This window comes from Sinocyclocheilus grahami, unplaced genomic scaffold (genome assembly GCF_001515645.1).
Source record: "Sinocyclocheilus grahami isolate Dianchi unplaced genomic scaffold, SAMN03320097.WGS_v1.1 scaffold176.1, whole genome shotgun sequence".
Lineage (NCBI taxonomy): Eukaryota > Metazoa > Chordata > Actinopteri > Cypriniformes > Cyprinidae > Sinocyclocheilus > Sinocyclocheilus grahami.
The window spans coordinates 2,593,093-2,620,757 of NW_015505355.1; the positions used below are offsets into that span (position 1 = coordinate 2,593,093).

General features: G+C 38.1%; 3 protein-coding genes across 3 annotated transcripts; 1 reads left to right on the forward strand and 2 right to left on the reverse strand.

Annotated features, from left to right (window-relative positions):
- Window positions 1-1,556: 1,556 nt before the first annotated feature.
- Window positions 1,557-5,610, reverse strand: fam78ba (family with sequence similarity 78 member Ba). Its single transcript, XM_016283762.1, has 2 exons — window positions 4,410-5,610; window positions 1,557-2,308 (listed from the first exon to the last, which is right to left on the reverse strand). The coding sequence occupies exons 1-2, from the start codon at window positions 4,742-4,744 to the stop codon at window positions 1,786-1,788; spliced, it is 858 nt and encodes a 285-aa protein (XP_016139248.1). The 5' UTR covers window positions 4,745-5,610; the 3' UTR covers window positions 1,557-1,785.
- Window positions 5,611-9,691: 4,081 nt separating this feature from the next.
- cmpk (cytidylate kinase) lies at window positions 9,692-13,393 on the forward strand. The gene is made up of 4 exons (XM_016283654.1): window positions 9,692-9,867; window positions 10,626-10,702; window positions 10,938-11,034; window positions 12,600-13,393. Exons 1-4 carry the CDS (start codon window positions 9,718-9,720, stop codon window positions 12,639-12,641), a joined length of 366 nt encoding a protein of 121 aa, XP_016139140.1. The 5' UTR covers window positions 9,692-9,717; the 3' UTR covers window positions 12,642-13,393.
- Window positions 13,394-16,796: 3,403 nt separating this feature from the next.
- On the reverse strand, window positions 16,797-24,263 carry bcl6ab (BCL6A transcription repressor b). Its single transcript, XM_016283655.1, has 10 exons — window positions 24,161-24,263; window positions 22,552-22,719; window positions 22,240-22,461; window positions 20,601-21,302; window positions 20,421-20,512; window positions 19,157-19,315; window positions 18,935-19,065; window positions 18,707-18,844; window positions 17,675-17,851; window positions 16,797-17,275 (listed from the first exon to the last, which is right to left on the reverse strand). The coding sequence occupies exons 2-9, from the start codon at window positions 22,710-22,712 to the stop codon at window positions 17,708-17,710; spliced, it is 1,749 nt and encodes a 582-aa protein (XP_016139141.1). The 5' UTR covers window positions 22,713-22,719; window positions 24,161-24,263; the 3' UTR covers window positions 16,797-17,275; window positions 17,675-17,707.
- Window positions 24,264-27,665: the final 3,402 nt, after the last annotated feature.

The following is a 27,665-nucleotide window of genomic DNA, read 5'->3' on the forward strand; positions in this document are numbered from 1 at the left end:
TGAACCCTGCTAAAATTCACTGCATGGACTAAACAGTTCTCAAAATATCTTTGTGTCCAACAAAAAAAAATCATGCAGGTTTGTAACGACAACAAAGGTGGGTAAATAAGGACAGAATTGTCATTTTTCGGGATTTCGTCTGTGTCATAATTACCCAAGGAGTCTCAGTGGGAGAGGACGGAGTGAGACAGATAGAGAATAGAGAGATGGAGACAGGGACGTGGAATGGCACAGATGGAGTGTGTATGTCATGTGACTAATCTGGTGAATGCCTATGGTGCAGCACCCACAGCGTAAGCTCTAACGGACTCATGTGCGAGCATAAACAAACTCCTATCGACTGATTGGATGAATGGCCGCACTGCATCCTCGACATTACTAAATAGTGAAGTCACAAGTCTCAATCGACTGATAGAAGTTTCAAAGAGTTTTGCTGGTTATCCTATAAAGCAAAAGTGTACATTTCCGGCTGGACCTGCGGTGACCTCCCTTGGTTCGTTTAATGCCACTGGATTCACGTTGTGTTGTATGGGACCAAACATTCAATCTTTTTCATGCATTATATAGCATCCGTCCTGAAAGTTTAGGGCCTTGTTGCAAAAAAAAAAAAGTAACATAAGACTCTTAGTAATAATTGTAAAGATATTACCACTAAGGGTTTTCCAAAAGGGATAGTTCACTGAAAAATGAACATTCTGTCATCATTTTCTCACCCTCATGTCGTTCTAAATCTGTTTGACTATCTTTCTTCTATGGAACACAAATGAAGATATTTTGAAGAATGTATTCCGCTGTATTTTGTCCATATTACGACATGACTTGCAGGAACAAGTCATGATTTTCGTTGACATTCGCCATATCTTATGTAGTCTGTGTATGCATGTGTTGATCAATGATTTGAAGTCTTACATTTTCATTCAAAGCGATCATGTTGCTCTGGAGGACTTGAAATATTCCAGTCGAGTTGCACTGATTAATGTTATATGCTACATTTAAGTCATATATTTCGATGTAAATTTTTGGACCCCATTGGCTTTCATTGTATGGACAAAAACAGCTGAAACATTCTACAAAATATGTGACCCTGGACCACAAAACCAGTCATAAGTCGCTGGGGTATATTTGTAGCAATAGCCAAAAATACATTGTATGGGTCAAAATGATCGATTTTTCTTTTATGCCAAAAATCATTAGGATATTAAGTAAAGATCATGTTCCATGAAGGTATTTTGTAAATTTCCTACCGTAAATATATCAAAACGTTTTTATTAGTAATATGCATTGCTAAGAACTTCATTTGGACACATTTAAAGGCGATTTTTTTTGTACCCTCAGATTCCAGATCTTTAAATAGTTGTATCTCAGCCAAATATTGTCCTATCATAACAAACCATACATCAATGGAAAGTCTATTTATTCAGCTTTCAGATGATGTATCAATCTGAATTTCAAAACATTGAGCCTTATGACTGGTTTAGTGGTCCTGGGCCGCAGATCTTCTTTAGTGTTCTGCAGAAGAAAGAAAATAAAAAACACGAGGGTTAGTACATTTAAATTTTTTTCTGTGAACTATTCCTTAAACCTAGTGGGTTCATGTAGTACTAGTTACTCCTGATCATTTGCTGTCTGACCAAGTAAAGGTAGTAAAACCTCATGTTGCACGCAGAGAATTCCCTTCTCGACTGACTAGTTCAGAGCAACTGAGAAACCCAACAAAACTGGGAATCCACAAGGCCAAACAGTGCATGCAGTTTTCAATGTCCCATAGGCACTGTTAAGACACCCCTATTTGGGTGGTATCACTACCAGAGGTTGTCCTCTCCTGGGCCTCCACATCAGCACCTGGGCATCGTTGGCATTGGGCCTGCCCAGAGCGTTGGGCGGGATGGGCTCGTTGTTGCTGAGAATGTGCGGCTGTTCCTGGTGCGGCCGTCCCATCAGTTTGGCTCGAGAACCAAGCGGCATGGAAGGATCCACCTCAATGTCTACGCGCATACGCCAGCGCACCGTCTGAAGAACGATACGCTCTTTGGTGTCTGCGTTTAGCGCCACCAGCCAGGTGATGAAGCTCTGGTCTCTGGTGATGTGCGTGAGCATGGGCGTGTTGCTGTTGCTGATGGGCACCGCCCAAGTCACGCTGGGGTAGAAGTTGTCGTTCATACTCACCGTTAGCCGGGACGGCTTGGACGTGGGGCCAGAGAGGGTCACTGTTTCGGTGGTGTTACCGTACCAGGGATAACTGACGCCGTCAGAATCGCTTATGGCCTTCACACGTCCTTCTCGAAGCTCGGGTAATTCCCAGCTGGACCTGCGGAAGGGAAAGAAGGTGAGCGGTCAGGAAGGACAAAAGAGGCATGAGTCCAGAGAGCGGCAGTGCTTTAATGCATCAAACGGGCGAACGAGGCGAGTGAATAGAGATGGCGAAGGTGAGTGAGCACGGACCTGCTCAGTACAGTGCTTCATACAAATATGGAAAAACAGTCTATTAAAAGACACAGGGCTGTGAATGAAATGTTCATAATTGTTTTTTCCCCCCCCTCAGTTAGCCTTCCTACTCATTTTAATTATCTCTTCCTAAGCTGTCTCTGTCCGCTTCTCTCCTACTCTGATGGTCTCCTTGATGATCCTGTATTTTAGGGTTAAGTTTAAAGCTTGATTTGGGGCTTGAACAACAAAATGTCCCTCAATTTTAGAGGGTAATGTTAGGAACAGCTTGGCAAAATCATGGTCGATAGATTAGGGTCGGGCAAAATTCTGAATTGAAGAATTGGCTGCCTTTCAATTCATGAGTGCAACTTTAAAATGAATGGGGCACAACTCACAGGAAGTAGAAGCAGAAATGGAATTCAACATAGGAAGTACATTCTGGGTACTGAATTATCTCTCCACAAGACCTATAAATCTTTAAAGGGGTCATATGATGCTGCTAAAAAGAACATTATTTGGTGTATTTGGTGTAATGCAATGTGTTTATGCGGTTTAAGGTTAAAAAACATTATTTTCTATATAATGTACATTATTGTTTCTCCTCTATGCCCCGCCTTTCTGAAACGGGTCGATTTTTACAAAGCTCATCGTTCTAAAAAAGCGAGGTGTGCTCTGATTGGCCAGCTATCCAGTTGTGATTGGCCGAATGCCTCAAGCGTGTGATGGAAATGTTACGCCCCTTAGTATACTGTGATGCCGTCTCCAAGCAGGACGAGACAAAACCAATAAAACCCTTTGCAAATTATGCATTTGTTGCATCCAGTGGGGACATAATTACTGATTATAATGACTTATACTGTCTTTTTACGCGTTGCGTATCGCGCTGCGTAAACATAAAACCATGTCTGCATTTGTGATCGGAGAAACAACAAGTGCTACTCTACACTGCTCAAAACTCGCGTTTGAATCATCAGCGGCAAATTATTTAAATATAAAAAAAAGTCAGAAGTGCCAGACTGTCCTTGCAAAGTTTGAACTGCCCAACTTTATAGAAACAGCCTTTGTGCCACAGACGCATTGTAGGCTACTGGTTCAGGAAACAGTCCTCATCCATCCTCCATAAAATGCGCAGCACACATCTGAATATTTGGGTTGAAGTGTTCTGGAACAGTGTTGTAAATACAACTTAACCACTGATTTCTAGTCGTGTCCTCTTTTGGAAGACCAAGCAAAGTAGTTACGCTTTCAGAACGAAACACACAGCAACTCCGCAAAATGGCAGCGGAGGCAACAGCAAGAATTAAAGTTAGCCTTCTTTTTCTGCGTGAAAATTTGGGCGGCGTTATGCAAATCTTCCCACATAGTGAGGTAGATATGTGGGGGCGTGTTAGAACGAGCCGTTTTAGGTAGGCGTGGCTGACTCTTAACTTTTATAAAGAATATCTCTTTGGATTTGAGACTTTAGTCTTTGCAACTTTACAGATCTTCTTTATGCACCAAGAGCTTGTAACACTCCAAAGAGAAAGGACAAATTGAAATCGCATCATATGACCCCTTTAATCTTTAAGGGGTTTTAAACTTTTCCACAACTTTGAAACAAGGCTTTATTACGGTTGTTTTTTCATGTCAAAATACCGTCTTTTTCAATTTACTTTGTATTCAGATTGGAATTGGAGTTCTGCATCCTGTTTGATACTTTGTAACTAACTGGAGTTTTGAAAGCATTCTAAGTTGTTTTCTGAACGGCCCACAACCCTTCAATAAATATTACATACAAAGAACAGATTGTACAAAGATATAGAGATGTCAAACCACGCAACCTGATACTCATTCATTTCTCGACAACAGATGACCACAAACCCAACAGAACGACCATTAAATATAAAAACCTCCAACATTTTGTTTGAGTTTACTATCAATATCATGTAACACACATTGAAACTTGAGCTTGTCGTTGTTTGTTTGGTTTACCGATTACTCACATGCCAATATCACCATATGTATTGAAGAACTCCATTTGGGTGCACGCCTGAATCCAGCCCACGGTCCATGTTTCGTTTCTGGGAACCGGGGGCATCACTATCCCGGCCGATGCTCTGAAGTACGGGGTCTTGTATCGCAGGACAATGGGCGAATTCTCCTCAATGATGGTCGGGCATTGGTCAATGGAGGCTGAGACCTCATAGACCACTATGTTCTCCCGTCGGATGCGGGGCTTGCAGGCGATGCTCTGAATGCAACCCATGGTCCTGCTTATTAGGGGTGTCAATGTGGCCAATGACGGAAAAAGGAGGATATATTTAAGCAATATATTCATTGGCACTTTTTACACCCCTTGAAACGCTGACAGATCCTCGTCTTCATTTCCAACTCAATATATTCTCGATAAATCCTTTGGGTGAAAGCACTGAAAAGCATGTCTGCTATCGACATGTTTTGATGCATTTCAGAGCGCGCGTGCGTTGTTCTAGCGCATCTTTGAGACCGATGGAGAAGTGTAACGGGAACACGGTGCTGTTGTGGAGCTGAGGGTGTATGGATGATTCGTGTCGACTGCTCCCGAAGCGCTGGAGTGCCGCACTGCCCTTGATGCTCGTCCCCAGCAGATGCGATCCGGCCTCCACCGAATTGGACACCCGGTGTGCGCCTGTTTGCCGTCCTCCTTCCAATTCACGCGTCCAGCTGTAGCTCTGAGCCCTTTGATCCTGGTTTTTCTGCTGGACTCGGGCATGTCAGTGCTGAAGAGGGAGCCGGTGCTGCATAGAGAGGGTACCCTGGTTATATTTCCTCCAGGTGAACGACCTACCCAACATTTTGATGATGCGGCTCCTTCTGAAAAGGGGGAAGCGACACACAGACGGATCCAGCCAAGCAGGGATTCAGTGCATCTGATTTACAATGCAAACTTGGGTGCTACGTTTAAAAACGCAATGCCTGTCATGGGCATCACTGGACTAATTTGGTGGTTTTCCTTTGTGTGTTTCCATCCCTTGCGTCCATAGCGAAGACACCCTGTGCAAATCTTTGAAGAACACAAAGATGGTGATGGAAGTAATAACAAACACAGCGCATGCAAGCCCCTTGCCACATTATATAGCGCAGTGATTTTTAAATATATTCCTCCAATGAAAAACAGCAGAGAATCTTAACGCAGACATGTGCTTATATGGTCGCTGTTCAGTTGCAGCGAGGTGCTGATCGGTGTTGCCAGATTGCGCGAGAAAAACAAGCAACCTGGACATGCTTACTTAAAAGCTGGATCAAGCAATGCTAAATTGCACCTTATTATTTTGTAAATAATTAAAATCTATCTCTGTCGTGCTTATGGATGCACTATTTAATATTAGGATTATATGCACCTTAACATAAACGATACTGAGAAAATTGTTCTTTCAAAATACACAATAAATAATGTTTTCGAAGTTTAACTGTTTAAATTGTTTAACTAGTTAAACGTTGCCAAAGTAGGCTATAGGCAGGGTATTTATTAATTTATTTATTTAGGGCCGTCATACTTATTTTTTACAGGAATAAAAAAACGAAGCGTCAAAGTAGCAATGGATTGTACTGTTGTTTAACAAAATACCGATTGTTCAGCTGATGAAATATCTTTCTGAAAAATTACAAAAAAATTTTTTTTGTAATTTTTGTAAGTTGTGAAAATTACATGTAAAGACTTTAAGTCAATCCCTCACAATCTTATTTTCATCTGTTAAATTCAGTATGGTGTCTAACATGATTAAGGTCTATAATAAAACTTTTTTAAAGTCACTTAACTTGTGTCAATATATTTAATATTTTAATTAAATTGACATAAAAACATTACTTTAGAGTTCAGACGATGTCGTTTAGGTTGTGGCGAAGGAGTTACTAAAAAAAAAAGATACAATCTCTGTTCATATTCTGTATTTTAAGTGCTAGAAAAAAACCAGCTATACTCTGTTCTGTAGAGTTTAGACGACCTTTTTTCTGAGAAAATGCAGAAACACTTTTGTGCTATAATGAAGGTCAAGCATCAGCAAAACTAAAATACGGTAATATACTCTAAACATTAGGCCAACATTTAGGAATTTATAAGCATTCAATTTATAAGCATCTTTAAAAAAAATATGTCGCTTATAATAAGCGGACATGGCAACACGGGTGCTGGCGCTGCGGGCGTGGTCTACGTGACGTCAGTGACTCCTCTGCTCTCTGATTGGTCGGACACGTGTAAGGCGGAAGTGGAATCTGCCCCGCGCACTTCCTGGACACGCATCGACCGGTCGTTCAAGCAGCTCTGTACCTGACTCGCAGGGGTCGATGGTCATTCATTAGCGCGGCTCTCTCTTATCCGCACGGTTTATGATTGTGGCTTTGCTGCACAGGCTGTCGGAGAAGCTCCCACGCGTCGTGCACAGGTTGAGAGTGATGATGAAGCCGCAGGTCGTGTTTGTTTTGGGCGGGCCTGGCGCGGGGAAGGGGACACAGTGCGCGAGAATCGTGGAGGTAAGAGAGATCTTTTATCGTATTCATAGAGAATAACTATAGAAGCGCCGTATGCAAGACCACGAGGCTTTATGGGGCTGCTAGAGTGTTAATGGCTTCAGATTAGCATGGATCGTTAATTTCCGTGTGTCCTCTAAGACATTTCATAAGGAAAATGCCATTTCCCTGCACCATTTGGTCCCTTTAATAGCCATACTATGTTTCATCTGGCATGATGGTATAATAAAATTGATGGAGAGATAATTTTCTCTGAATGAAAATGTGTTTTGAGTTGTAATAAAGGCCCTGGAGGGTTTCCACATACATATTAAAAGCTATGAAAACAAATAAAGTGAATGTAACCATGTAAGCCTTTATATTATGTGCTAAAATGGTTAAAATTACATTTCATTCTAACACTGTAACATTGCGATCTAAAAACAAAAATAAGGCTTTTAAAGCGCAAGTTAAAGGCAGAGTAAGTGATTTCTGGTAGCCAATGTTGATATTTCAAATCACCAAAACTAACACGCCCCTACCCCAAAAGGGTCTTGCCTCTATTCTAATAGCTCCGCCCCACACATACGTACACAACCCAGGCAACAATTAGTTCTGTGAAACAAAGCAAAACCAATGTTACACCGTGTCTACAGACGTGAGCGACGCGGCGCAACAAATGCTGACAGAAAACTGCTGCCGGGTTCTATTTATGATGCTTTGATTTTTATCCGCCATCTATATCTTTCTGTCGCTCAGCTCGGCTAATGTCCGTCCCGTGCACTGAACGCTCTCTCCGCCACATCATGAGTGGACACGCCCCTTATTGCTGATTGGCTACAAGTTTGTTTTGGTATTCGGCCCAAATCAGTTTTCTAAAGTGTTTTTGAAAAATCACATACCCTGCCTTTAAATTCACTAAACTAAAAATAAAAGAGAACAAAAGCACAGTTGTGTTAGGCTATTTTGATTACACCATTACAGTCAGTGCTATCATAAAAATAGACTTACTTTAAGTTGTAAAATTCTACATGTCACATTTCCGGTCCAACTACAAGTATTTCAGTAACATATATATTCTAGTCAGAATTATTGCGCTCCTATTTAATTGAGCTCTGTCTGTTTGGCGCTCGTTCACTGAAGTCTAGCGGAGAATCCCAAAGCAGAAGGCTCATGCACTTCTGACAGAAAAATTGAAATATTTTCCATGGCTTTCTAACATTTACAGATGGAGAATATATACCTGTGAAATGTAAGTTATGCATTCAGGAAGACCGCACATCTCAGGCTCAAACACATTAAATAACGCGAGTAGCCTAGTGTCTCTGTCAGCGGCACAAGCAGCCTTTCAGTCAGAGCATATGCTGGCCGAGCCGCTTAAAGGTCCCCTGAAATGCTTAGAAACACGCAGCGTTACTCTGTGTTGACGTCATTTGAACTGAAACAGGAAGACAGGGCGGGACATATCAAGCAGCCCCGCCCCTTTTTAAAATAGCCAATAGCGTTCGTTTATATCACAGCTTGGGCTAGAGCCGTTCAGAGCCGTTGAGCTCCATAAAGCCGCATTTGACAGGGTATGCCAGCCACAATCTCATCCATATTGCTATAAAATATAGCATTCTGTGTAGAATTCAAATAGCTCTGATACATTTTGTGGTCTGCGCCGACTCGCGCATGTGATCCGCTCTGTGCTATCTTGTCTCTGGACCGGAGCAGAGTGTGTGTGTGTGTGTGCGGTGCGGTGGTTATTGACGAGGCACAGTGTGAAACCAGACTTCTTTTTTTCCTCAATGGAAAGCATATTTACACTGTTTGAATCATTCCCTGTCCCCTATATAGTGCACTACGTGCCATTCACTGTACAGAAAATACAAATTCTGTGGACAAGTGACCGATTTCAGGCGCGGTTTCAGCGTATATTTTATAGTGTAGGGAGCGGGCGCTTCGGATTCTAGAGAGCATTTGATTGGACAGAAAGTTTGAATCGTTGAGCCGTTTTGGCGGAAGTGACGAACTGCAAGCTTTGAATGCTTATATCTTCTAAATGCGAATTTTGTCACCGTTTTGGAGCACACTGCCTTATAGATCACCTTAAGACTAACATATTGATACTAACACCCAAAAAACTTTAATTTTGATTTCATGGGGACTTTAAAAATAATATGCGAAACGAAACTATAAACTATGTCGTACCAGTTTTTAAAAGCCTTAATATGAAGCTTGTCACATGTTTAGAACAAATTGGATTATGCGCTTTCTCCACAGCAGCTCAGTCTGTATCCGCTATATTTTCAGATTCGCTCATATCAAACTACTGTATATCGATATAAACGGTATTGCTTCATGTCGAATAGCTTATAAAGAAAATATTTATATTTTATTAAGAGGCCCTAGCCTCTTTACAGTCCAGTTATAATTCTGATGGACCAGCCTTTTTTGAGCAGGTTAGTCAACTAGTGCTCTGCATTTATCCCATCCAAAGTACACACACACAGCAGTGAACACACACACCATGAACACACACCCGGAGCAGTGGGCAGCCATTTATGCTGCGGCGCCCGGGGAGCAGTTGGGGGTTCGGTGCCTTGCTCAAGGGCACCTCAGTCGTGGTATTGAAGGTGGAAGAGAGCGCTGTACATTCACTCCCCCCCACCTACAATCCCTGCTGGTACGAGACTCGAACCTGCAACCTTTGGTTACGAGTCCAACTCTCTAACCATTAGGCCACGACTTCCCATATCTATATCTTCCCATATCGACTTTATCTATAAATGGATGTTTTCAGATATTTATCTTTACTGAAGAAACATCTGTATTTGTCAGGCAATGGAAGAGACCATGAAAGCCGATGAAAAGAAGTTCCGCTTTCTTATCGATGGGTTCCCACGAAACCAAGACAACCTGCAGGGATGGAACACTGTCATGGACGGGAAGGCGGATGTCAAGTTTGTGCTTTTCTTTGACTGCGGTAATGAGGTGAGGAGCAGCTTAGGTTTGATAAATTTTTTTAATGTATTTATTGCACTACTATTACAGCTGATTTAAGTGCCAGCTGATTATTGATGTATCGTTTTGAATGAATAATTGGAATGATTTTTGGAAATTGTAACGACACACAATCATGATGGTTCGGTACAAACCTCAGTTTTGATGTCATTGTTCGGTATGGTTTCAGAAAGGCAGGGTGGAATAAATAATCAAAATGGTTTACTGAACAAATTGTTACTCTGACTAAAAGAAAAAAATCTACTCCGAGCCCTATTACTTGCACATTACTGTAATATTAAAGGTTACAAATACCAACAAAATCCAAACTATTAAATTCAATTATTTTTTTATATATAGTAATTAACACTTAAATAAAAAAAATTGTATGCAAACATGTACATTGCAGTTGTTACATTTAACTTCTAAATCTAATTATAAAGTTTCTATTTGTTGTTGAAATCATTTGCACAGTGACGGTTATAACTTGTTAATAATTGAGACGGTAATTAAGAAAGGTTAAGTGTATATAGGCTAATGTTTAGTGAAAGCATTTTGTTTACAAGCTGTTTTTTGATGTCTTTCTGCGGTTGAAACACTGGTTGAGTGATTACATGAGACATGTTCATTCATGTTTATTTCATGTTATAACTAGTAGTAAAGCTGATCAGTCATAAACACCAAAAAGATCACATTCACAATTGATACTGTCTAGATTGAATGTGATTTCCAGCTTTCGTGTATTTCAGGTTTGCATCGACAGATGTTTAGAGCGGGGGAAGAGCAGCGGACGCACCGATGACAACAGAGAAAGTCTAGAGAAAAGGTAGTTCTCCCCATTATAACTGTATCCGATAAATTGAGCTATATGCGAAGCATGTAGTATATCTACTGTAATAATTTTAGCAGACCTCAGAAATTTGCGTTGTGTTTGGTGGCAGTCACTGAATAGTTTGGCATTATATGGAAGTGTATGGACTACTTTCTCTTAGTTTACAGTCACTTTGGTTGCACTTTTGATTCACCTCAAGTTTTCCTAAACATTCTTGTTTCATTTTCAGGATTCAGACATACCTCCAGTCCACACGGCCCATTATAGAGCAGTACGAGAAGCAGGGGAAGGTGCGCACGATTGATGCCTCCCGATCAGTGGATGAGGTACGACTGTTTTTAGCTTATTTCATTAAATCTGTTTTTTGTTTTAGCCTGAGATTTTTGGTGCAGTTCTGCATAAAAGTTATTTTGTTAGGCTTTATTAATTGAACGTTTTTGAAAGACATTAACGCATATTAATAAAAACAAAAGTAATAGTTCCCCCAAAAATGAAAATGTACTCCCCCTCAGGCCTTCCAAAATATAGAGGAAATATGTTTCTTCAATTCTTCAACAATTTCTTCAACTTGGAAAATTTGGAAAAATTAATCTGTTTTTTGTTTTAGCCTGAGATTTTTGGTGCAGTTCTGCATAAAAGTTATTTTGTTAGGCTTTATTAATTGAACGTTTTTGAAAGACATTAACGCATATTAATAAAAACAAAAGTAATAGTGTTCAAAAATGAAAATGTACTCACCCTCAGGCCTTCCAAAATATAGAGGAAATATGTTTCTTCAATTCTTCAACAATTTCTTCAACTTGGAAAATTTGGAAAAATGTATCATTACATCACTTGCTCAGCAATGGATGCTCTGCAGTGAATGGGTGCCGTCAGAATGAGAGTCCTAACAGCTGATAAAAACATCACAGTAATCCACACCACTCCAGTCCATCAATTAATGTCTTGTGAAGCGTTTGTAAAAAAAACAATACCATCATTAAGACATATTTAACTGCTTAAATCTCTATCCATTAAGTCATCTCGTCTGAATCAGTAGAGAAATATTCACAGATCAAGCACTGTTTACAGCTCTAAACAAATATGTGGGTGAAGGACAAGGGGTAGACTCTTTCACGTTTTCATTTACAGACAGCTCACTTCACAAGACATTAACTGATGGACTGGAGTGGTGGGGATTATTGTGATGTTTTTATCAGCTGTTTGGGCTCTCATTCTGACGGCACCCATTCACTGCGGAGCATCCATTGCTGAGCAAGTGATGCAATGCTACATTTCTACAAATCTGTTCTTATGAAGGAACAAACTCATCTACATCTCGGATGGCCCAAGGGTGAGTACATTTTCAGCAAATTTTCATTTCCGGGTGAACCATTCCTTGAAAGGACAAATTTTCATTAAAATCCCAAATTTATTTAATTAAGTGTGCTCATCAAGATATCTTTCACTAGAATATATATAGTCCCTCATATAACGATGTTCTTATTCTATTGTGCATAGACATATTAAATGAAAACTTGAGCTTAAAACAAACCAAAAGTGAAGTGTTGCCTTGACAGCTAACTGAAATTGAAGTACTAAAATTATGAACCTAAGACTGAAGTCAAAATAAATCCGAGCTAAATAGAAAAATAAAAAAACTTACAAAAGCACATAACAAAATTACTTGAATTAAAATGAAAAACATTGAAATTGAGTTTGCATTATGAAAATAGTTTTCTTTGTTTTTATACCATATTAATACATCGATGTATTATTAAATACTATAATAATATAGAAATAATATTAAAGTGCTTTACTGTGCCGTAGTGCAGTCGAGGTAAATGATAAACATCTGTCCATTCTTTTTGAGTTTCATATTGCTTCCTTTTATCTGTTTTTTTTCTTTCAGGTGTTTGCAGATGTGAAGAACGTTCTGGAGAAAGAAGGCTAAACGTCCACAGCAAAAATCCAAATTCTTGAAAATTAAGGTGTCTGTTTATTGTCGGCAGCGCTATGCCTTCATGTACCGATATATATACATTTTTACTCATTCGGCAGTAAAATAGGGGGGGTTTTTTTTAGACGCGAGAGAGTGTGCTTATATCTATGTTTGTAAGTCTGAAAGGAAAACACTTTTGCTGAGCAAGCAATCCTTACTTGCTCAATACTACACTGATGAGGAACAATATTTGATTAGAGAATCAAGCAAGCTTGAGCAATAATGTTCAGTGCACTTCTGTAGGAAGAGAACATGCACGGTTCTGCTCTCAACTTCAGGATAATCTTCCATTCAGTGTATAAAATACTGCAGTTCCTATTGGCTCCTGCACTTAACCGTTTCATTCTCTAAGCTATGAATGACCAACAGGAAGCAAGAGTGTTGGAGTAGATTTCCAGACCTGTTTGTGTTCTGTTTGTTTTGTATAGTAATCCACAGCAGGTTCTGAGGACCGTTTGCTGGAGAGCTGAGTTTTAGCTGTATGTTTTTCTTTTATCAGATTGTGGCTGCTGTGTTCCAAACACGTGCCATCTTTGCTCAGGCAGTAGATTTTAAGATGTGGGGAATGGGGGCTCATGCTTTTATTTGATCGTCTCAGCATCTTGGTGTTGTTCATGAAGAAACTGAATTTGTCTTATTGTGACCGTTCCATAACACAAAACAATATATGGAATATCAAGGATGACAGAACCCACTGAAAAAAAATAAACGTTCTGATGTTGAATGTCTTCTGACTCCAATCTAATGCTCCGTTTTCATAATTCTGCACTACAGGAAAAGAATAAAAGCCTTCTTCAGTTGAATGCTAGTTTCACATGTATAAGACAGGCACTAAATGCATCACCAAATGTTTTGTTCTCAGGAAATAAATTGAAAATGTAAAAAAAAAAAGATCCAGCGTTATTGTCTCTTTTAAAAGAAGCATTTTTTTCTAGGATTTTTCAATGATGATTCAGAAGCTGTTAGTAATTTCTAAATTCAATTTAGACGTTTGAACTTCTATTTCTAAGATCAATAGCCTGAGGTCAGTATTTTTTCAAAGATTTTAATATAAAGATGTTTTATGTTTTCCACAAAAATGTGAAGCAGCACAACTGTTTTCAAAATGAATAATCAAAAATGTTTCTTGAGAATCAAAGCATGATCATGTGATACTGAAAACGGGAGTAATGATGCTGAAAATTCAGTTATGATCACAGGATTAAATGACATATTAAAATATATTGCAGTAGAACAGTTATTTTAAATTGTAATAATATTTCACAATATTACGGTTTTTGCATTCAAATAAATGCAGTGCAAGAAGGATAACTCTTCCTGAGCACACGTTTGAACGGTTGTGTGTGTCATTCTGTTTCAGTGTGTTGTTACTTTACAGTGTGTTAAACATTACAGGGTTGACAGTCAGTGCAAAAATGGCCAATAAAAGCCTTAAACAACAGAAAAAAAAGTTACAGTCAATTGGACAGTGAGTTACTTTGGAACGTTTGTCTATATAAAAACTTGGTAAAAATGCCAACATTACAGAACTGAAAGTGAGGGACAGAAATTGTGCATTACCTCGTAGTGAAAAACAACAGTTAATTCACTTGGTAATCATTTTAATTTAAATAAAGGTAAATTTAGATTTCAAATTCAATTAGATTTCAATATAACTCATTAAAGGGGTCATATGATGCTGCTAAAAAGAACATTATTTGGTGTAATGAAATGTGTTTATGCGGTTTAAAGTTAAAAAAACATTATTTTCCACATACTGTACATTATTGTTTCTCCTCTATGCCCCGCCTTTCTGAAACGTGTTGATTTTTACAAAGCTCATCGATCTGAAAAGCGAGGTGTGCTGTGATTGGTCGAATACCTCAAGCGTGTGACGGAAATGTTACGCCCCTCACATAGTATTGATGCCGTGTCCCGGCCGGAGCGATGATTCAAAAACATTAAAACCCATTATAAACGAGGCATTTGTTGCATCCAGTGGGGACATAATTACGGATTATAATGACTTATACTGTCTTTTTACGCATTGTGTTGCATCGCGCCGCGTAAACATAAAACCATGTCTGCATTTGTGATCGGAGAAATGACAAACAACAAGCGCTACTCTACACTGCCCAAAAAAACTCGCTTTAAATATATAAAATATAAAAACTCTTTAAATATAAAAAACGTACTTACAGTCTGTGAGTCAGAACAGCCGGCATTGTAGTCTACTCTCCCAGGATCAGGAAACAGTCCTCCATAAAATGTGCTGCACACATCTGAATATTTGGGTTGAAGTGTTCTGGAACAGTGTTGTAAATACAACTTAACCACTGATTTCTAGTCATGTCCTCTTTTGGAAGACCAAACAAAGTAGTTTCACTTTCACAACGAAACACAGCGCCACACACGGCGGCCTAGAGTGAGCAGAGGAGGGCGGAGGGCTTTAGTGAGCAGAGGCGGCGGATTCGATGAAGGAGCGTCCGGCGGGCTTGTGGCAACCACATGTGACGACCCCGGGCTGGACTCCGCTTCGTCCACGGTGAAAGCCGATCCGGCGATCCACAGCGCGAAGTTGATGTATTCCCTCAGCGACCAGCACGGATCAGCTCCAGGCATGACGAAGCAGATATCGTCCTCTTTTGGAAGACCAAACAAAGTAGTTTCACTTTCACAATGAAACACACAGTGCCTTCACGACATGGCGGCGGCGGCGGCAACAATACTACAGCGAGAATAAAAGTTACGCCTTCTTTCTTTGCGTGAACATTTGGGCGGCGTTATGCAAATCTTCCCACATAGTGACATAAACATGTGGGGGCGTGTTAGAATGAGCCGTTTTAGGTAGGCGTGGCTGACTCAACTTTTATAAAGAATATCTCTTTGGATTTGAGACTTTAGTCTTTGCAACTTTACAGATCTTCTTTATGCACCAAGAGCTTGTAACACTCCAAAGAGAAAGGACAAATTGAAATCGCATCATATGACCTCTTTAAATTGTGACGCTTCTCAACACAGAAAACACTTCAAACGTGATACGACCAATTTGGGAATGGCTATTTCACACACAATTACAATAGAAAAGATTATAATATCTAGTTTCTCAACTATAAACGCATGTGCTCACACTGTTTGACAGTTGTTCTCGTGCATGGGAGGGAAATACTAGTTGACGCCCTTTAAATGCACTGTAGATAATATAAATCTGTCAAATAAAGCAGACAAGCCTTTCTGGATGAATCCGTGCTTGTGAAAGGACCTCTCATGCTTCTGCACAACAATAACCCTTTGGACAAAGCTACATTCATACAGAAATAGTTTTGTGTTGTGTGGAAAAACTAGAAGAGCATGATAAGTGCCTTATATATATAATCGACCCCAGAACTTTTATAGGTTAATGAATCAGCGTGACGCTTCCACAATCTAATGTTAAACAATGTGGAAATATGTTGGATGATTAGGTTCTGTTTCCCCCCCCTATGAAATATATATATATATAATATAATATAATATATATATTTTTATAATATATATTTCTTGCCTTCACTAGTTTTCCTATGGTCCTGCAGTGTGACAAAAGCATTTTTGTTAATACTTTACAATAATGCATTAACTTACAATAAGCAATACATTTACTATAGTATTTATTCATTTTTGTTTGTTAGTTTATAATACAAATATTCATTTTAAGTTCATGTTAGCTCATTTAAAAAAAAAAAACATTAAAAAAATTGAAATAAAGCTGAACTAAAATAGTAATATTTAGGGGAAAAATTTTTTTTAAACTGAAACAAAATATTAAAAACTAATATAAATATTACTAAAACAACACCACAGAAATTCAAATTTCATGTAAACTAAACATGACAATGTTAATAGTGTGTAAAATTGTAGCTACACAAACCAAGTCTTGCTATGAAACTTGACAATAGATTAAAACATTTCTGTGAAGCATTAATCTAATAATAATCTAATAATGTTTTGTATCACTGAATGTCAGCACAACTGTAATTTGGCTGTACATATTAGCATTTAACTTTATAATATCAAAAATGTGTATGTAAATGTAAGATTCTTAAATATGCAAAAAAATATCAATAATAATAATCAAACCAGAACTTTGCATTTGTTTGGTATGAAATATTTAATTGCAAGGACCTTCGGCCCTCTAGTACCAAAAACAGCTGTACAAATACATGTAAATCCAATATAACTGTCAGACAAAGCAGAGCTTCTTTAAATGCACCACACTGACAAAACATACACACTGCAATTGCATAATTATATTTGTACCAATATTCCCCGTCATATATTATATACAATGCATAGTTTTACTGAAAAGGGAGTGAAATAGCATTCTTAATAAAAAATAAATACTAGAGATCTTAGACTATGAGCTTGATGTACGATGCTTGGCAGTCAGTATTTACAGTAAAATCTTAAACCATCATGATGAAATCATGCAGGCTGAACCAGAAAGTGCTGGTGAAATCCATATTTAAGAAATAATATGCAACGTCACCATATGAGTAAACATGGACATTGGCAAGACAAAGATCAATGCGGGCATCTGTATGTTCTGATGGCTTTTCTGGCTAAAGGAACTGTGGTTACCCAAGAGCTTGTAACACTCCCATAAGACTGACATGACACCTTCATAATCATGACATGACACATGTCGTGAATATGAAGGAGGTTTTATGCATGTTTATGACAACTGTCATTAAGTGTCATTTGCTCAGTTATGTAATTTTTAATGCAAAGATGACATTGTTTGAGATGTCTTTGTTATGGGCTATGGTTAGGGGATGCAAAGATGACATTGTAGGTCAAATAATGTCATATTTGCATTAAAAATGACATAACTGAGCGAATGACACTTAATGACAGTTGTCATAAACATGCATAAAACCTCCTTCATATTCACGACATGTGTCATGTCATGATTATGAAGGTGTCATGTCAGTCTTATGCACACCCCTTCAAGTAAAGTGTTACCGGAACTGTAAACTGTCTCTGAAGAGCTTGATGTGTTTTCACGAGGTCACGAGGGAGGCGACGGGCAGGTCTGTTCTGCTTCTGCGGTGCTGGACCTTGGTGTTGGTGACGGCTCCGTGCTTTTGTCGCAGATGCAGACGCAGCTGACTCTTGTGGCGGAAATGGAGGTCACAATTCTCACACTGAAATGAGAAACCAAGAAGAGTTCACATCAAATGCTTCCTCAGTTCTAATATTCAATACTGATATGTGAAAAAATGTGACCCTGGACCACAAAACCAGTCGTTTTTAAAAAATGAATAAATAAGCTTTCCATTGATGTATGACTTGTTAGGAATAGGATAGGATGACATTTGGCCGAGATACAACTATTTGAAAATCTGGAATCTGAGGGTGCAAAAAAAATAAAATAATCCAAATGTTGAGAAATTCGCCTTTAAAGGGACAGTTCACCCAAAAATGAAAAATTTGATGTTTATCTGCTTACCCCCAGGGCATCCAAGATGTAGGTGACTTTGTTTCTTCAGTAGAACACATATGATTATTTTTAACTTTAACCGTTGCAGTCTATCAGTCGTATAATGCATGACAATGGTAACAAAATCTATGAGAGTAAAAAAACATGTTTTTTTTTACTCTCATAGATTTTGTTACCATTGCAATGCATTATACGACTGATAGACTGCAACGGTTAAAGTAAAAAATCATAATTTGTGTTCTACTGAAGAAACAAAGTCACCTACATCTTGGATGCCCTGGGGGTAAGCAGATAAACATCAAATTTTCATTTTTGGGTGAACTATCCCTTTAAAGTTGTACAAATTAAGTCCTAAGCGATGCATATTACTAATCAAAAACTTGATTACGGTAGGAAATTTACAAAATATCTTCATGGAACATGATCTTTACCTAATATCCTAATGATTTTTGGCATAAAATAAAAATTTATAATTTTGACCCATACAATGTACTGTTGGCTATTGCTACTTATGACTGCTTTTGTGCTCCAGGGTCACATATGTGCAGCTGATGCTCACATGATAAGGTTTCTCTCCCGTGTGGATTCGTAAGTGACTCTTCAGCGTCTGAAGGTGGCGGAAGCGCGTGCCGCAGATGTCACATGGGTACGGTTTCTCTCCAGTGTGGATCAGTACGTGAGCCCTCAGATGAGCCACCTGAAACCACGAAAACAGAAGATGAAGAGCATTTGCTTTGCATTGTCACTATACAGAAACACTCTGATTGGGGTCTGACGAAGCGCGTACCTGGACGAAGCGCGAGCCGCAGGTTTCACATTTGTATGGTTTTTCTCCCGAGTGGATCCGTGAGTGTGTCTTCAGATTGGCAGGTCTGTTGAACTGCGCTCCACACACGCTGCAGCGGTACGGTTTCTCTCCTGATATAATAAACCAGTATAAAAATGTTAAAGTGCAACACACAGGTTTGAGTGAGCACCATCGCAGAGTTCCAAAGCATTGCGAAATTACCTGTGTGGACGGACTTGTGGCTCGCTAGGTTTGCGTTATAGCAGAACATGGCCCGGCAGTGCTCACATTTGTACGGTTTTCCGTCCTGCAGCCACCGTGGCCTCTCTGCGTCAGATTCGCTCCTGGACTCACAGTCGTTACAGTAGATTCTGTCCCGCTCTGCAAACACAACACAAGGGCTATTAGGATTCATTCACACACTGGAAGTTATGAAATCTGATCTGAACATTGTGAACATTGGTTACGATAATAATGATATAATAACAATAAGATTCCAAAAGACTTTTATCCACAACAGTTAAGAAGAGTGGCAGACATTGTGGGAAAACTCGGCTGTATTTTTCACATACTGCCCTGTGACCAATAGGGGGCCCCAAAGAGAAGAGAAAAAACCAACAGGAAAATAATGAATAAAAATAAAACTTACAATATATAATGTAATACCTAAATATTGTTAAATATGATTAATATTAACTATTAAAACATTAAAATAATTTAATATTTAATCAAGTATTACATCACTTAAATATATAACACACCCACACATATATACAATGTAATTCCTAAATATTATTAAATATGACTGTAACTATTAGAAGATTTAGTATGTATATTACTAGAATTTTAATACTTAAATAGGTTATTACATATACATCACTTATATATAACCCACATACATAAAATGTAATGCCTAAATATTTTTAATAATAATAATAATTAATAACTACTAAAATATAAAAATACTTAAGTGAACATACACAAGTTTTATTTTTTATAAAACTCAGAAAACCACTGGGGCCTAGATTTTTGTACATAGTTGATACTACAACTACTACTACTAATTATTATTATTATTATGTAATAACTAAAGATTATTATTATTGACAAACAAATGCTATTATTGACTAATTACAATACTAAATACTAAAATACTGAAACGTTTAAGTGAACACAATTATTGTTTTATTATTATTTATATTAATTTTTAAATAATTATTCATATTTAATATAATTTAGGCATTACATTACATCATACCTAAATACTAATAAATATCATTTTTTACTAAAATATCGTATTATTTCCTAAAAGTTTTTTACCGAAAAAGATGGGGGCCACAGTCAAATCTTACATGTATCTCAAATTACGAGACACATGCCCACAAAAATATGAAATTCTCTAAAAAAAATTAATCAGATTTCGCCCATGTACGAATGCTGTTTAGGCCCAAAATCCATCGGAGCATTGTGAAGAAAGTGTGTTCACCTGATCTTGTGGGTCCTGTGCTGCTCTCCTCTGTCAAAGTGTTGGGAAGTGAAGAGTCGTGTTCCTCTTTTTTGATGCAGTCATCTGCAGAGCTAAAAACACATGACACCATGTTTAAGAATAATGCGTCAAATACTAATACTTGCCACACTGCCATCCTTAAAGTTTGGCTTCACTGACCTGCTATCCACAATGAGCTGCCCTTGGGCTTCACTGCTCTTGTCGCTGGATTCTGTAGCCATGTGTGATGGAGTCGGTGAGCTATTGTCATTCGCCCCGTCTGTGGAGTTCAGCACAATGAACTTGTACTTCTTCCAGTTGCGGACCTTCGGGAGACTGATGGAGCTGGGAGGAGACGCTGCTCCTCGACTGCAGCTGCTGGACTCTGCGGGTGAGTTGGGTTGGCAGTCTGATCTGAGAGGGCTCTTGGGGCCGCTGGTGTGACACGGCTCAATGTTCTCCCCCTCCGAATTCAGAAGCGGAGTCTTCCCGTCTCCCTCGGCTCGAGCTGAACGGAAGAGCACAGATGGACGGTTCCTCTCCTCTCTGGCCTCCGTGGCTCCTCCGTTAGTCTCGGTTCGAGCCGAGGCTCCGCTGTCCGGCGGGGAGTGCTGCTGGTGGGCTATTACGCCGGTCTTCGGGATCTGCCAGAGCGGGTTTGTGGTGTTGGAGGTGTCCATGGGGAGAGGTAGATGTCTGTAGAAGCGAGAAGGGCTTTCGGTGGAAGTGCTGACTGCATAGTGCAGGTTGTGAGGAGCGTAAGTGCTGAAGTTCAGGCTGGATTGGGCGTTCAGGGCATCGCTGAGGAGGAAGGGAGCTTCTGAAGATAAACAGCCGTGATTAACCAGCATCTCTGCTCTGCTCTGCTTTACACACAAGCCCCTTTGAGAAAACCAGCAGATGATGAGTCAGTGATAAATAACAGTGTCCAAGATAAAGAAAGGAAATCTAAGGGCCGGTTCTGTAATCGTTGTATTCTTATTGGTTTATTTTTGTTTTGAAAAACCTTTATACCATTTTTAACCATCGTTTGATTTAATGACTAACTTTAAAAAATGTCATGTGGTGTAATCATGTAAAAAGCAATAAAATATTTTTACACCTTTAATATATGCAAGCGTACACATTAAAATGTTCAAAAAGTATAAAAAAAATGAATAAATATTATAATAAATAAAATATTATAATATAATAAAATAAATCTAAACAATTCTATATACAGTATTAAAATTATATACACAGTATAAAATAATTTTATATATATATATATATATATATATATATATTATAACATTCTATTATTATAATATTAAATTTATAGAAAATTACAAATATCATGAATTATAAATGTTTAATGTTTTGGGGGCTAGCCTACATGACAAATTCCAATGTAAATTAACATTGCCATGTCAAAAAAGTCAAATTATATGATATTTTAAGAGACTTAAAAACATAAGAGGCAGACAGGTTTTTCCAACTATTCAAAATGAACAGGTAGTGAAGCAGTTTGTTTCTTAAGAAACAACAATAAATGATGATGCCATTCTATTTAATTGATACATTCTTTTTAATTAGTTTTTTTCTTCATTATGATATCAGGAAAGCTGTATCACCCTAATTTTTTTTTATATGCACCCCCCCCCAATAATTAAATTAATAAATGTAAATTCAAAAATTCAAAATAAGCTCATCATATATGAAGTGAACTACATTTGTAATGTATTTCTGAATTAATAATTCAAATATTAAGTTATAATTTAAGACCGATTTTCTGATCGTGTTACAAATCACATATTTTTGTGCCTTTCTAAGCACTCACCTGGAGTCTATGAACCTCTGGCATGTGTCAATCACATGCTCCATCTGTAAGTATGTGGCTGTGTTGAGGGTGGCTATAATAAAGTTATCTTTAAGCGTGAGGCAAGACGTATACATGAACTCCAATAATATGGCGAAGCCATCGGGGTCCACCTTTGGATCTAAACTTATGATGCTCAAGTTGCTTTTATAAGCATCTGCAAACATGGAGTAGAAGAGGCCACTGGGAAAAAAACAAGATGGAATGCAAATGTCACTTACTGTGCACGTCATGTATTTAACATTTTGCAAAATGCAAAAATCATAGCACTACCTGCATGCCATCAAAACTGTCTTATGGGCCCGGAACTGCTGCCCACCGACCACAATGGTGACATCGGTCAGGATGTTTCTGCTGCGGAGGCGGTTGAAGTTGAACAGCACATCACCAGCATGGCGAGTGAACTTAATGCAGCCGTCTGCTGCACTTGACATTGTTCACCTGCACACAAAGCATTCAGAATCAAGTAAAACTTTTGAATGAATGAATGAAAGAATGAATGAATGAATGCATACATGCCCACTTGGTTACTAAACTTTTAAAAAATAAACTATATCACACCATATATATATATACATATTTAAAATTTGTATAGTTGTATCTAATGCTACACAATTAACCTAAAATCTTCATGTCAAAACTGAAGGTGTGCAAGTTTAGTCAAACGAACACTAGATGTCCACAAAGTTACAATGCTGCAAACTGAAGATATGATCTACATTTACATTTAGGCCTAACAATATTTTGTATTAAATATTCTTTGTGAAATATATAATACTAATGATTATGTCTCTGTGGTCAACATTTGCTTCGAGTTTGTTCATTTGATTTATTTTTGGAACAGTTCTTCATTTATAGTAAGCTCCCTGATGTTTTACACATATGCACACTGTACAATTTATACATGCTTTTAAATATTTAAAATCCCTCTTAACTGCTATATTCACATATTTGTAATATTTACTACATGCATTTGACTTGAGAGGCCAAAGTGTGCAGACAAACCTAGAGAGCTGCCTACCTAGACAACTTCAAATGGCATTATTTATGCTTTTATATTAGAGATGCCATCTAAGTAGGCAGCTTACTTTGACACACAGCCCTTCAGTCACGAAATCAACCAGATCATCACTATATAGGGAGCATTTAAGACACTTGTTAAACACTTGAGCGAAGGTTCATATGGCATATCAAACCGTGTGGCATACTGACGAAGTATTAGGATGACAAGTTTATGAATAAAAGCCACACTCGATTTGATACGGTAATGTTTCAGTGAAACACAAATAATCTCACCGCATTAATATGCTTGCATGCTGACGCAATCGAACATAAAACATATTCGCAAGCTGGATTTATTAACCATTGATAATTTATTACATTTTCCATGAAATAGACACATTTGAGAGTTCTCCAGCATACTGTATAATCACACGCGCACGAGTGAATGACAACGCCAGAGAAAACCTATGAAAAATAATACAAAATACAGCAATTTTGACATTTAAAATTTCAAATGTATCTTTACGCGGCTTCTGTTTTATGACCACGCACGCAGGCTGTCTGTTATAGGGAATAGACTTAGTTTCCCTCCCATATAAAGTTGCATAAACCTGTCTTTATTATACAATTCAGAGCTTCCCAAAATTAGCTTAAGCTCACTGAATCTAACGCAACTCTATACAGAGTGAACCTGACGAATAAGATTAGCAATTCCCGCAATTAGGCCAACACAAGTCGAGTCGCGTAATTAACACGACAGCGCTAAATACAAGAAAGCAGTCTGGTGTAAAACAAAACAAAACAACTATAGAAATAACTCGTTTCTTTAGCGCGTCTCGTGTTTAGTCTAGACTTTGTTTGCTAGATGGAAGAAAATCACCTGGTGTATTTTTCTTGGAAGTGTCCGCCGAAGACAGTTCTTGGAAGAACTCTTCTGAGAAGACGCACTTCGCAATTCTCGGAATTTTACCAGTGGACTGTACCACTGAGACTCGAGAGGGGGGACGTGCAGACGTCCTGTCCTCACGCTCCTGTAGTGCTAACTTATTGCTTATCATAAACATCCTCCAAGTCATTCTGAAAGCTTTGAATCTAACATGTGTGCTAGATGTTATTGCGTTTAGCACCTTATTTATGAACATTGTCGGAGTCATTACACTCCGCGCCTCTGTATGTGATGGTTCGCTCCAGACGCGGTCATGATCTGCGTCACTCCTCCTCCCACTCTTTCACTCCTGTGCAGATCCGGCAGAAATGGTTCCTCCCGATGTGACCCCGCTATTATAATCTGTATATTATGTCATGTTGAATTAACTCGGCTATTGTCGTCATAAGCTACATTGAAGTCTTGTGAAGATAAATCACTTTGATTTACAAAGTAAGGACAAGTGTGGGCCATTGCGTTCAATGAGAATACATCACTCAAACTTTCAAGCTTAGAAAAGTTCATGAAGACATGGTAAAAGAGAACCCTATGAACGGAGTGGTTGGTTTAAAGGGACAGTTCACCCAAAAATGAAAATAATGTCATTAATTACTCGCCCTCATGTCGTTCCAAACCTGGCTGTAAAACCTTCGTTCATCTTTGGCACACAAGCGATAAGTTTACTTTTCATGTCAGATGTGTTATAATGATGACAGTAGCTGTTTGATATTCTTCAGTTCTCGGTTTACAATAACACCACAATATTACAATATTATTATTACATTGTTATTTAACATTTTGGGAGATGTCTATTTCATAAAAGGTTGAGACACTTCTTCCAAATCCATATGTTTGTGGTTTTGCTCAGTTTATAATAAATAAAATCTCGAACCACTTGTCATTGACTGTTTGCATTATTTGCATCTGCTAAATAAATAAATAAGAATGAAACATAAACAACAATTTACAAGAAAAATATTCTCTGTATCCACATATATTTGAATGAGTCTGAGGAATGTGGCGGCATTGTAATAATACTCTAACATACTATAATATTATGGCGAATAATGCGTTTTGATACTTTAAGAAAGTGTTATTTCTAAAAGTCAGAATTTTCATTTTTGGGGGAATTTTCTTTTTTTAACATTGTCCTTGTCTAATTAAATGCTCTCTAAAGCAACATCACAAGATCTGGGAGGTCACAGATTGACTACAGCATAATTAAGATGGCAACTGAGGCAAATAAGGTCTCTTACACACACACACACACACACACACACACACACACTTAAGCTCATGACTGCTTCAGCAGCAGTGTACTGTAACTTAACACTCAACAAAGCAGCTATTCAGGACCATAACGCAGTGCACACAGCTCTCAACACTATTTATATATCAGTCCCAAAGAGGTACTGGAAACATGCACATTCGGTTGTGCAGAGAAAACTCTCATCTAACACATTGTGCTTCAGGTACTCCAAGAACAAAGCATAAAATGTACAAAACTAATAGACCATCGTGAATTCCCTCAAGAAATACTAGAGGTCCAGAGGTCAAACTAAAAAACGTCTGTACTAAAATTATTTTAATGAAATCACAATAGTGTGTGGCTATATATATATGTGTGTGTATGTGTGTGAAAGACCTTATCTGCCACACACACACACACACACACACACACACACACACACACACATATATATATATATATATATATATATATATATAGCCTAGAAATGTCTGCAATGCCGAGACAATCATTACAGTGTTGCACTTTGATATTGCACATCTTCCTGACAGTTAAGTGAAGTTCTGTATTGCTTCTGTATGGGAAATCATTTTTGAAGTTCTTTCATTGTGAAAGGTTGGCCCCCACCTCTCACACATCCAAATACACGCTTCCTCTTTCTTCAGAAGAGGAAAGTGCCCCATCGGAAATAAACGCTGCTGTCACAGACCTTTCATTCTCATATGGACGATGACTTTTTCTAGAGAAATTTGTCTCACGTTATTTTTATACGGATTTCAGTGGTTTTGGCTTTGAGGAAAGTGAACGTCATTCTTTTCTTCAGAAACATGAACATAATCTATTTATAACATATTTATTGGCAGGCCCCGCTCACCCCACCCAGGGTAATATACGTTTTGTTTGTTGGTCATTTTATGACTCGCCCTAAAATTTTTTGGCTCAAGTCTGTTCTAGTCTAGAGTCAAGTCTGTTCACCAATCATTTCTTCAAATAGACCATTCTGCTTTATAACGCTAGTTTGAATGCTAAATTAAGTTATTTTTGATCAACATAGATTGAATACATTTCACAAACACACACATCGATATACTTGTCAATGGCAACAATGCTGTCATTTTTACTCATCACTATCACATATCAAAGACACAGTTCAGAAAGTTGACAGGCTGTTCCAAGAAAAGCATTCATATATAGGCCATAGATGACTCAGTGACTGTCATCTAGTGTGGTTATCTCAGTCAGGTTTTGTAGTGATCTGCAAGGCTGCAACTACAGTGGTGTAAAACCTCATTGCATACTTCAGGGTGAACACCTTGTTCATTGACAAACACACACAGACGCTCAATTATCTCTCTTTAGCTTCAGATAAAACACAATTTGTGTTGAAATATGTGTGAAAGTGTTCCTTTACATTATGATGTTTATTTGGTTATTCAGTTGTGTCGATACATTTCAAAATTTGAGCTGTGTGGCTTGTAGTCGATGTCTATTAGCTTAGCATATATATTAGTGCACTCCTAGACATTAGTGACAATATACTGTATATATATATATATATATATATATATACTGTATATAAAAAAAGGAAACCTATATGACTTTCTTTCTTTTGTGGAACACAAAAGAAGATATTTTGAAAAATGTTGATGACCAAACAGTTTTGCTTCCTATTGACAGAAGAAAGTAAGTCATACAGGGTGAGTAAATGATGACATGACTTTCATTTTTGGATGGACTATGCCTTTAATAGAAACTTTCACCCGGTGATATAACCGGTAGCTCCACCTTTACACTGTTCTAGACAATAGTGCATGTCGTTTATTTTAGCATGGGATCATTCCTGCACACAAAACATCCATTAAAGTTGCCATGAAGTTAAAGTCATGGCAGTTATATAACAGTACTTTGAGGTTATGTATATGCTAAATATTTACAACTTCATTTACAGGCATACATTCATTTCAAAATGACAATTTTGTCTCTTCTGAGAAAATGGATAAAAAATAATGACAATCAAATACTTTCTAAAACGATAATTTATTCACTTAAATGCCATCCGCAACCAACAAGCAAGTAGCAAATCCATAGCTAAAGCCTATTGGCCATTACCGTATCAAAGCCTATTTCAAAAGGAAAAGATATTTCAACACATCAACACACAGGACACATGCTCTCACAGGGTCTTAGAGCTGTAAGTCCCCATGCAGAGCT

Bases quoted from the DNA above. Each gene is read 5' to 3' on its own strand.
- bcl6ab (XM_016283655.1), bottom strand. From the start codon at position 22,712: ATGTCAAGTGCAGCAGACGGCTGCATTAAGTTCACTCGCCATGCTGGT. The intron at 22,462-22,551 runs GTAGTGCTATGA...TTTTTTTCCCAG, and splicing joins ACAGTTTTGATGGCATGCAG to TGGCCTCTTCTACTCCATGT. The intron at 19,316-20,420 runs GTGAACACACTT...TTGTGTTTGCAG, and splicing joins CACAGGACCCACAAGATCAG to AGCGGGACAGAATCTACTGT.
- fam78ba (XM_016283762.1), bottom strand. From the start codon at position 4,744: ATGAATATATTGCTTAAATATATCCTCCTTTTTCCGTCATTGGCCACA. The intron at 2,309-4,409 runs GTGAGTAATCGG...TCCCTTCCGCAG, and splicing joins ACATATGGTGATATTGGCAT to GTCCAGCTGGGAATTACCCG.
- cmpk (XM_016283654.1), top strand. From the start codon at position 9,718: ATGGAAGAGACCATGAAAGCCGATGAAAAGAAGTTCCGCTTTCTTATC. The intron at 10,703-10,937 runs GTAGTTCTCCCC...TTTCATTTTCAG, and splicing joins AGAGAAAGTCTAGAGAAAAG to GATTCAGACATACCTCCAGT. The intron at 11,035-12,599 runs GTACGACTGTTT...TTTTTCTTTCAG, and splicing joins CCTCCCGATCAGTGGATGAG to GTGTTTGCAGATGTGAAGAA.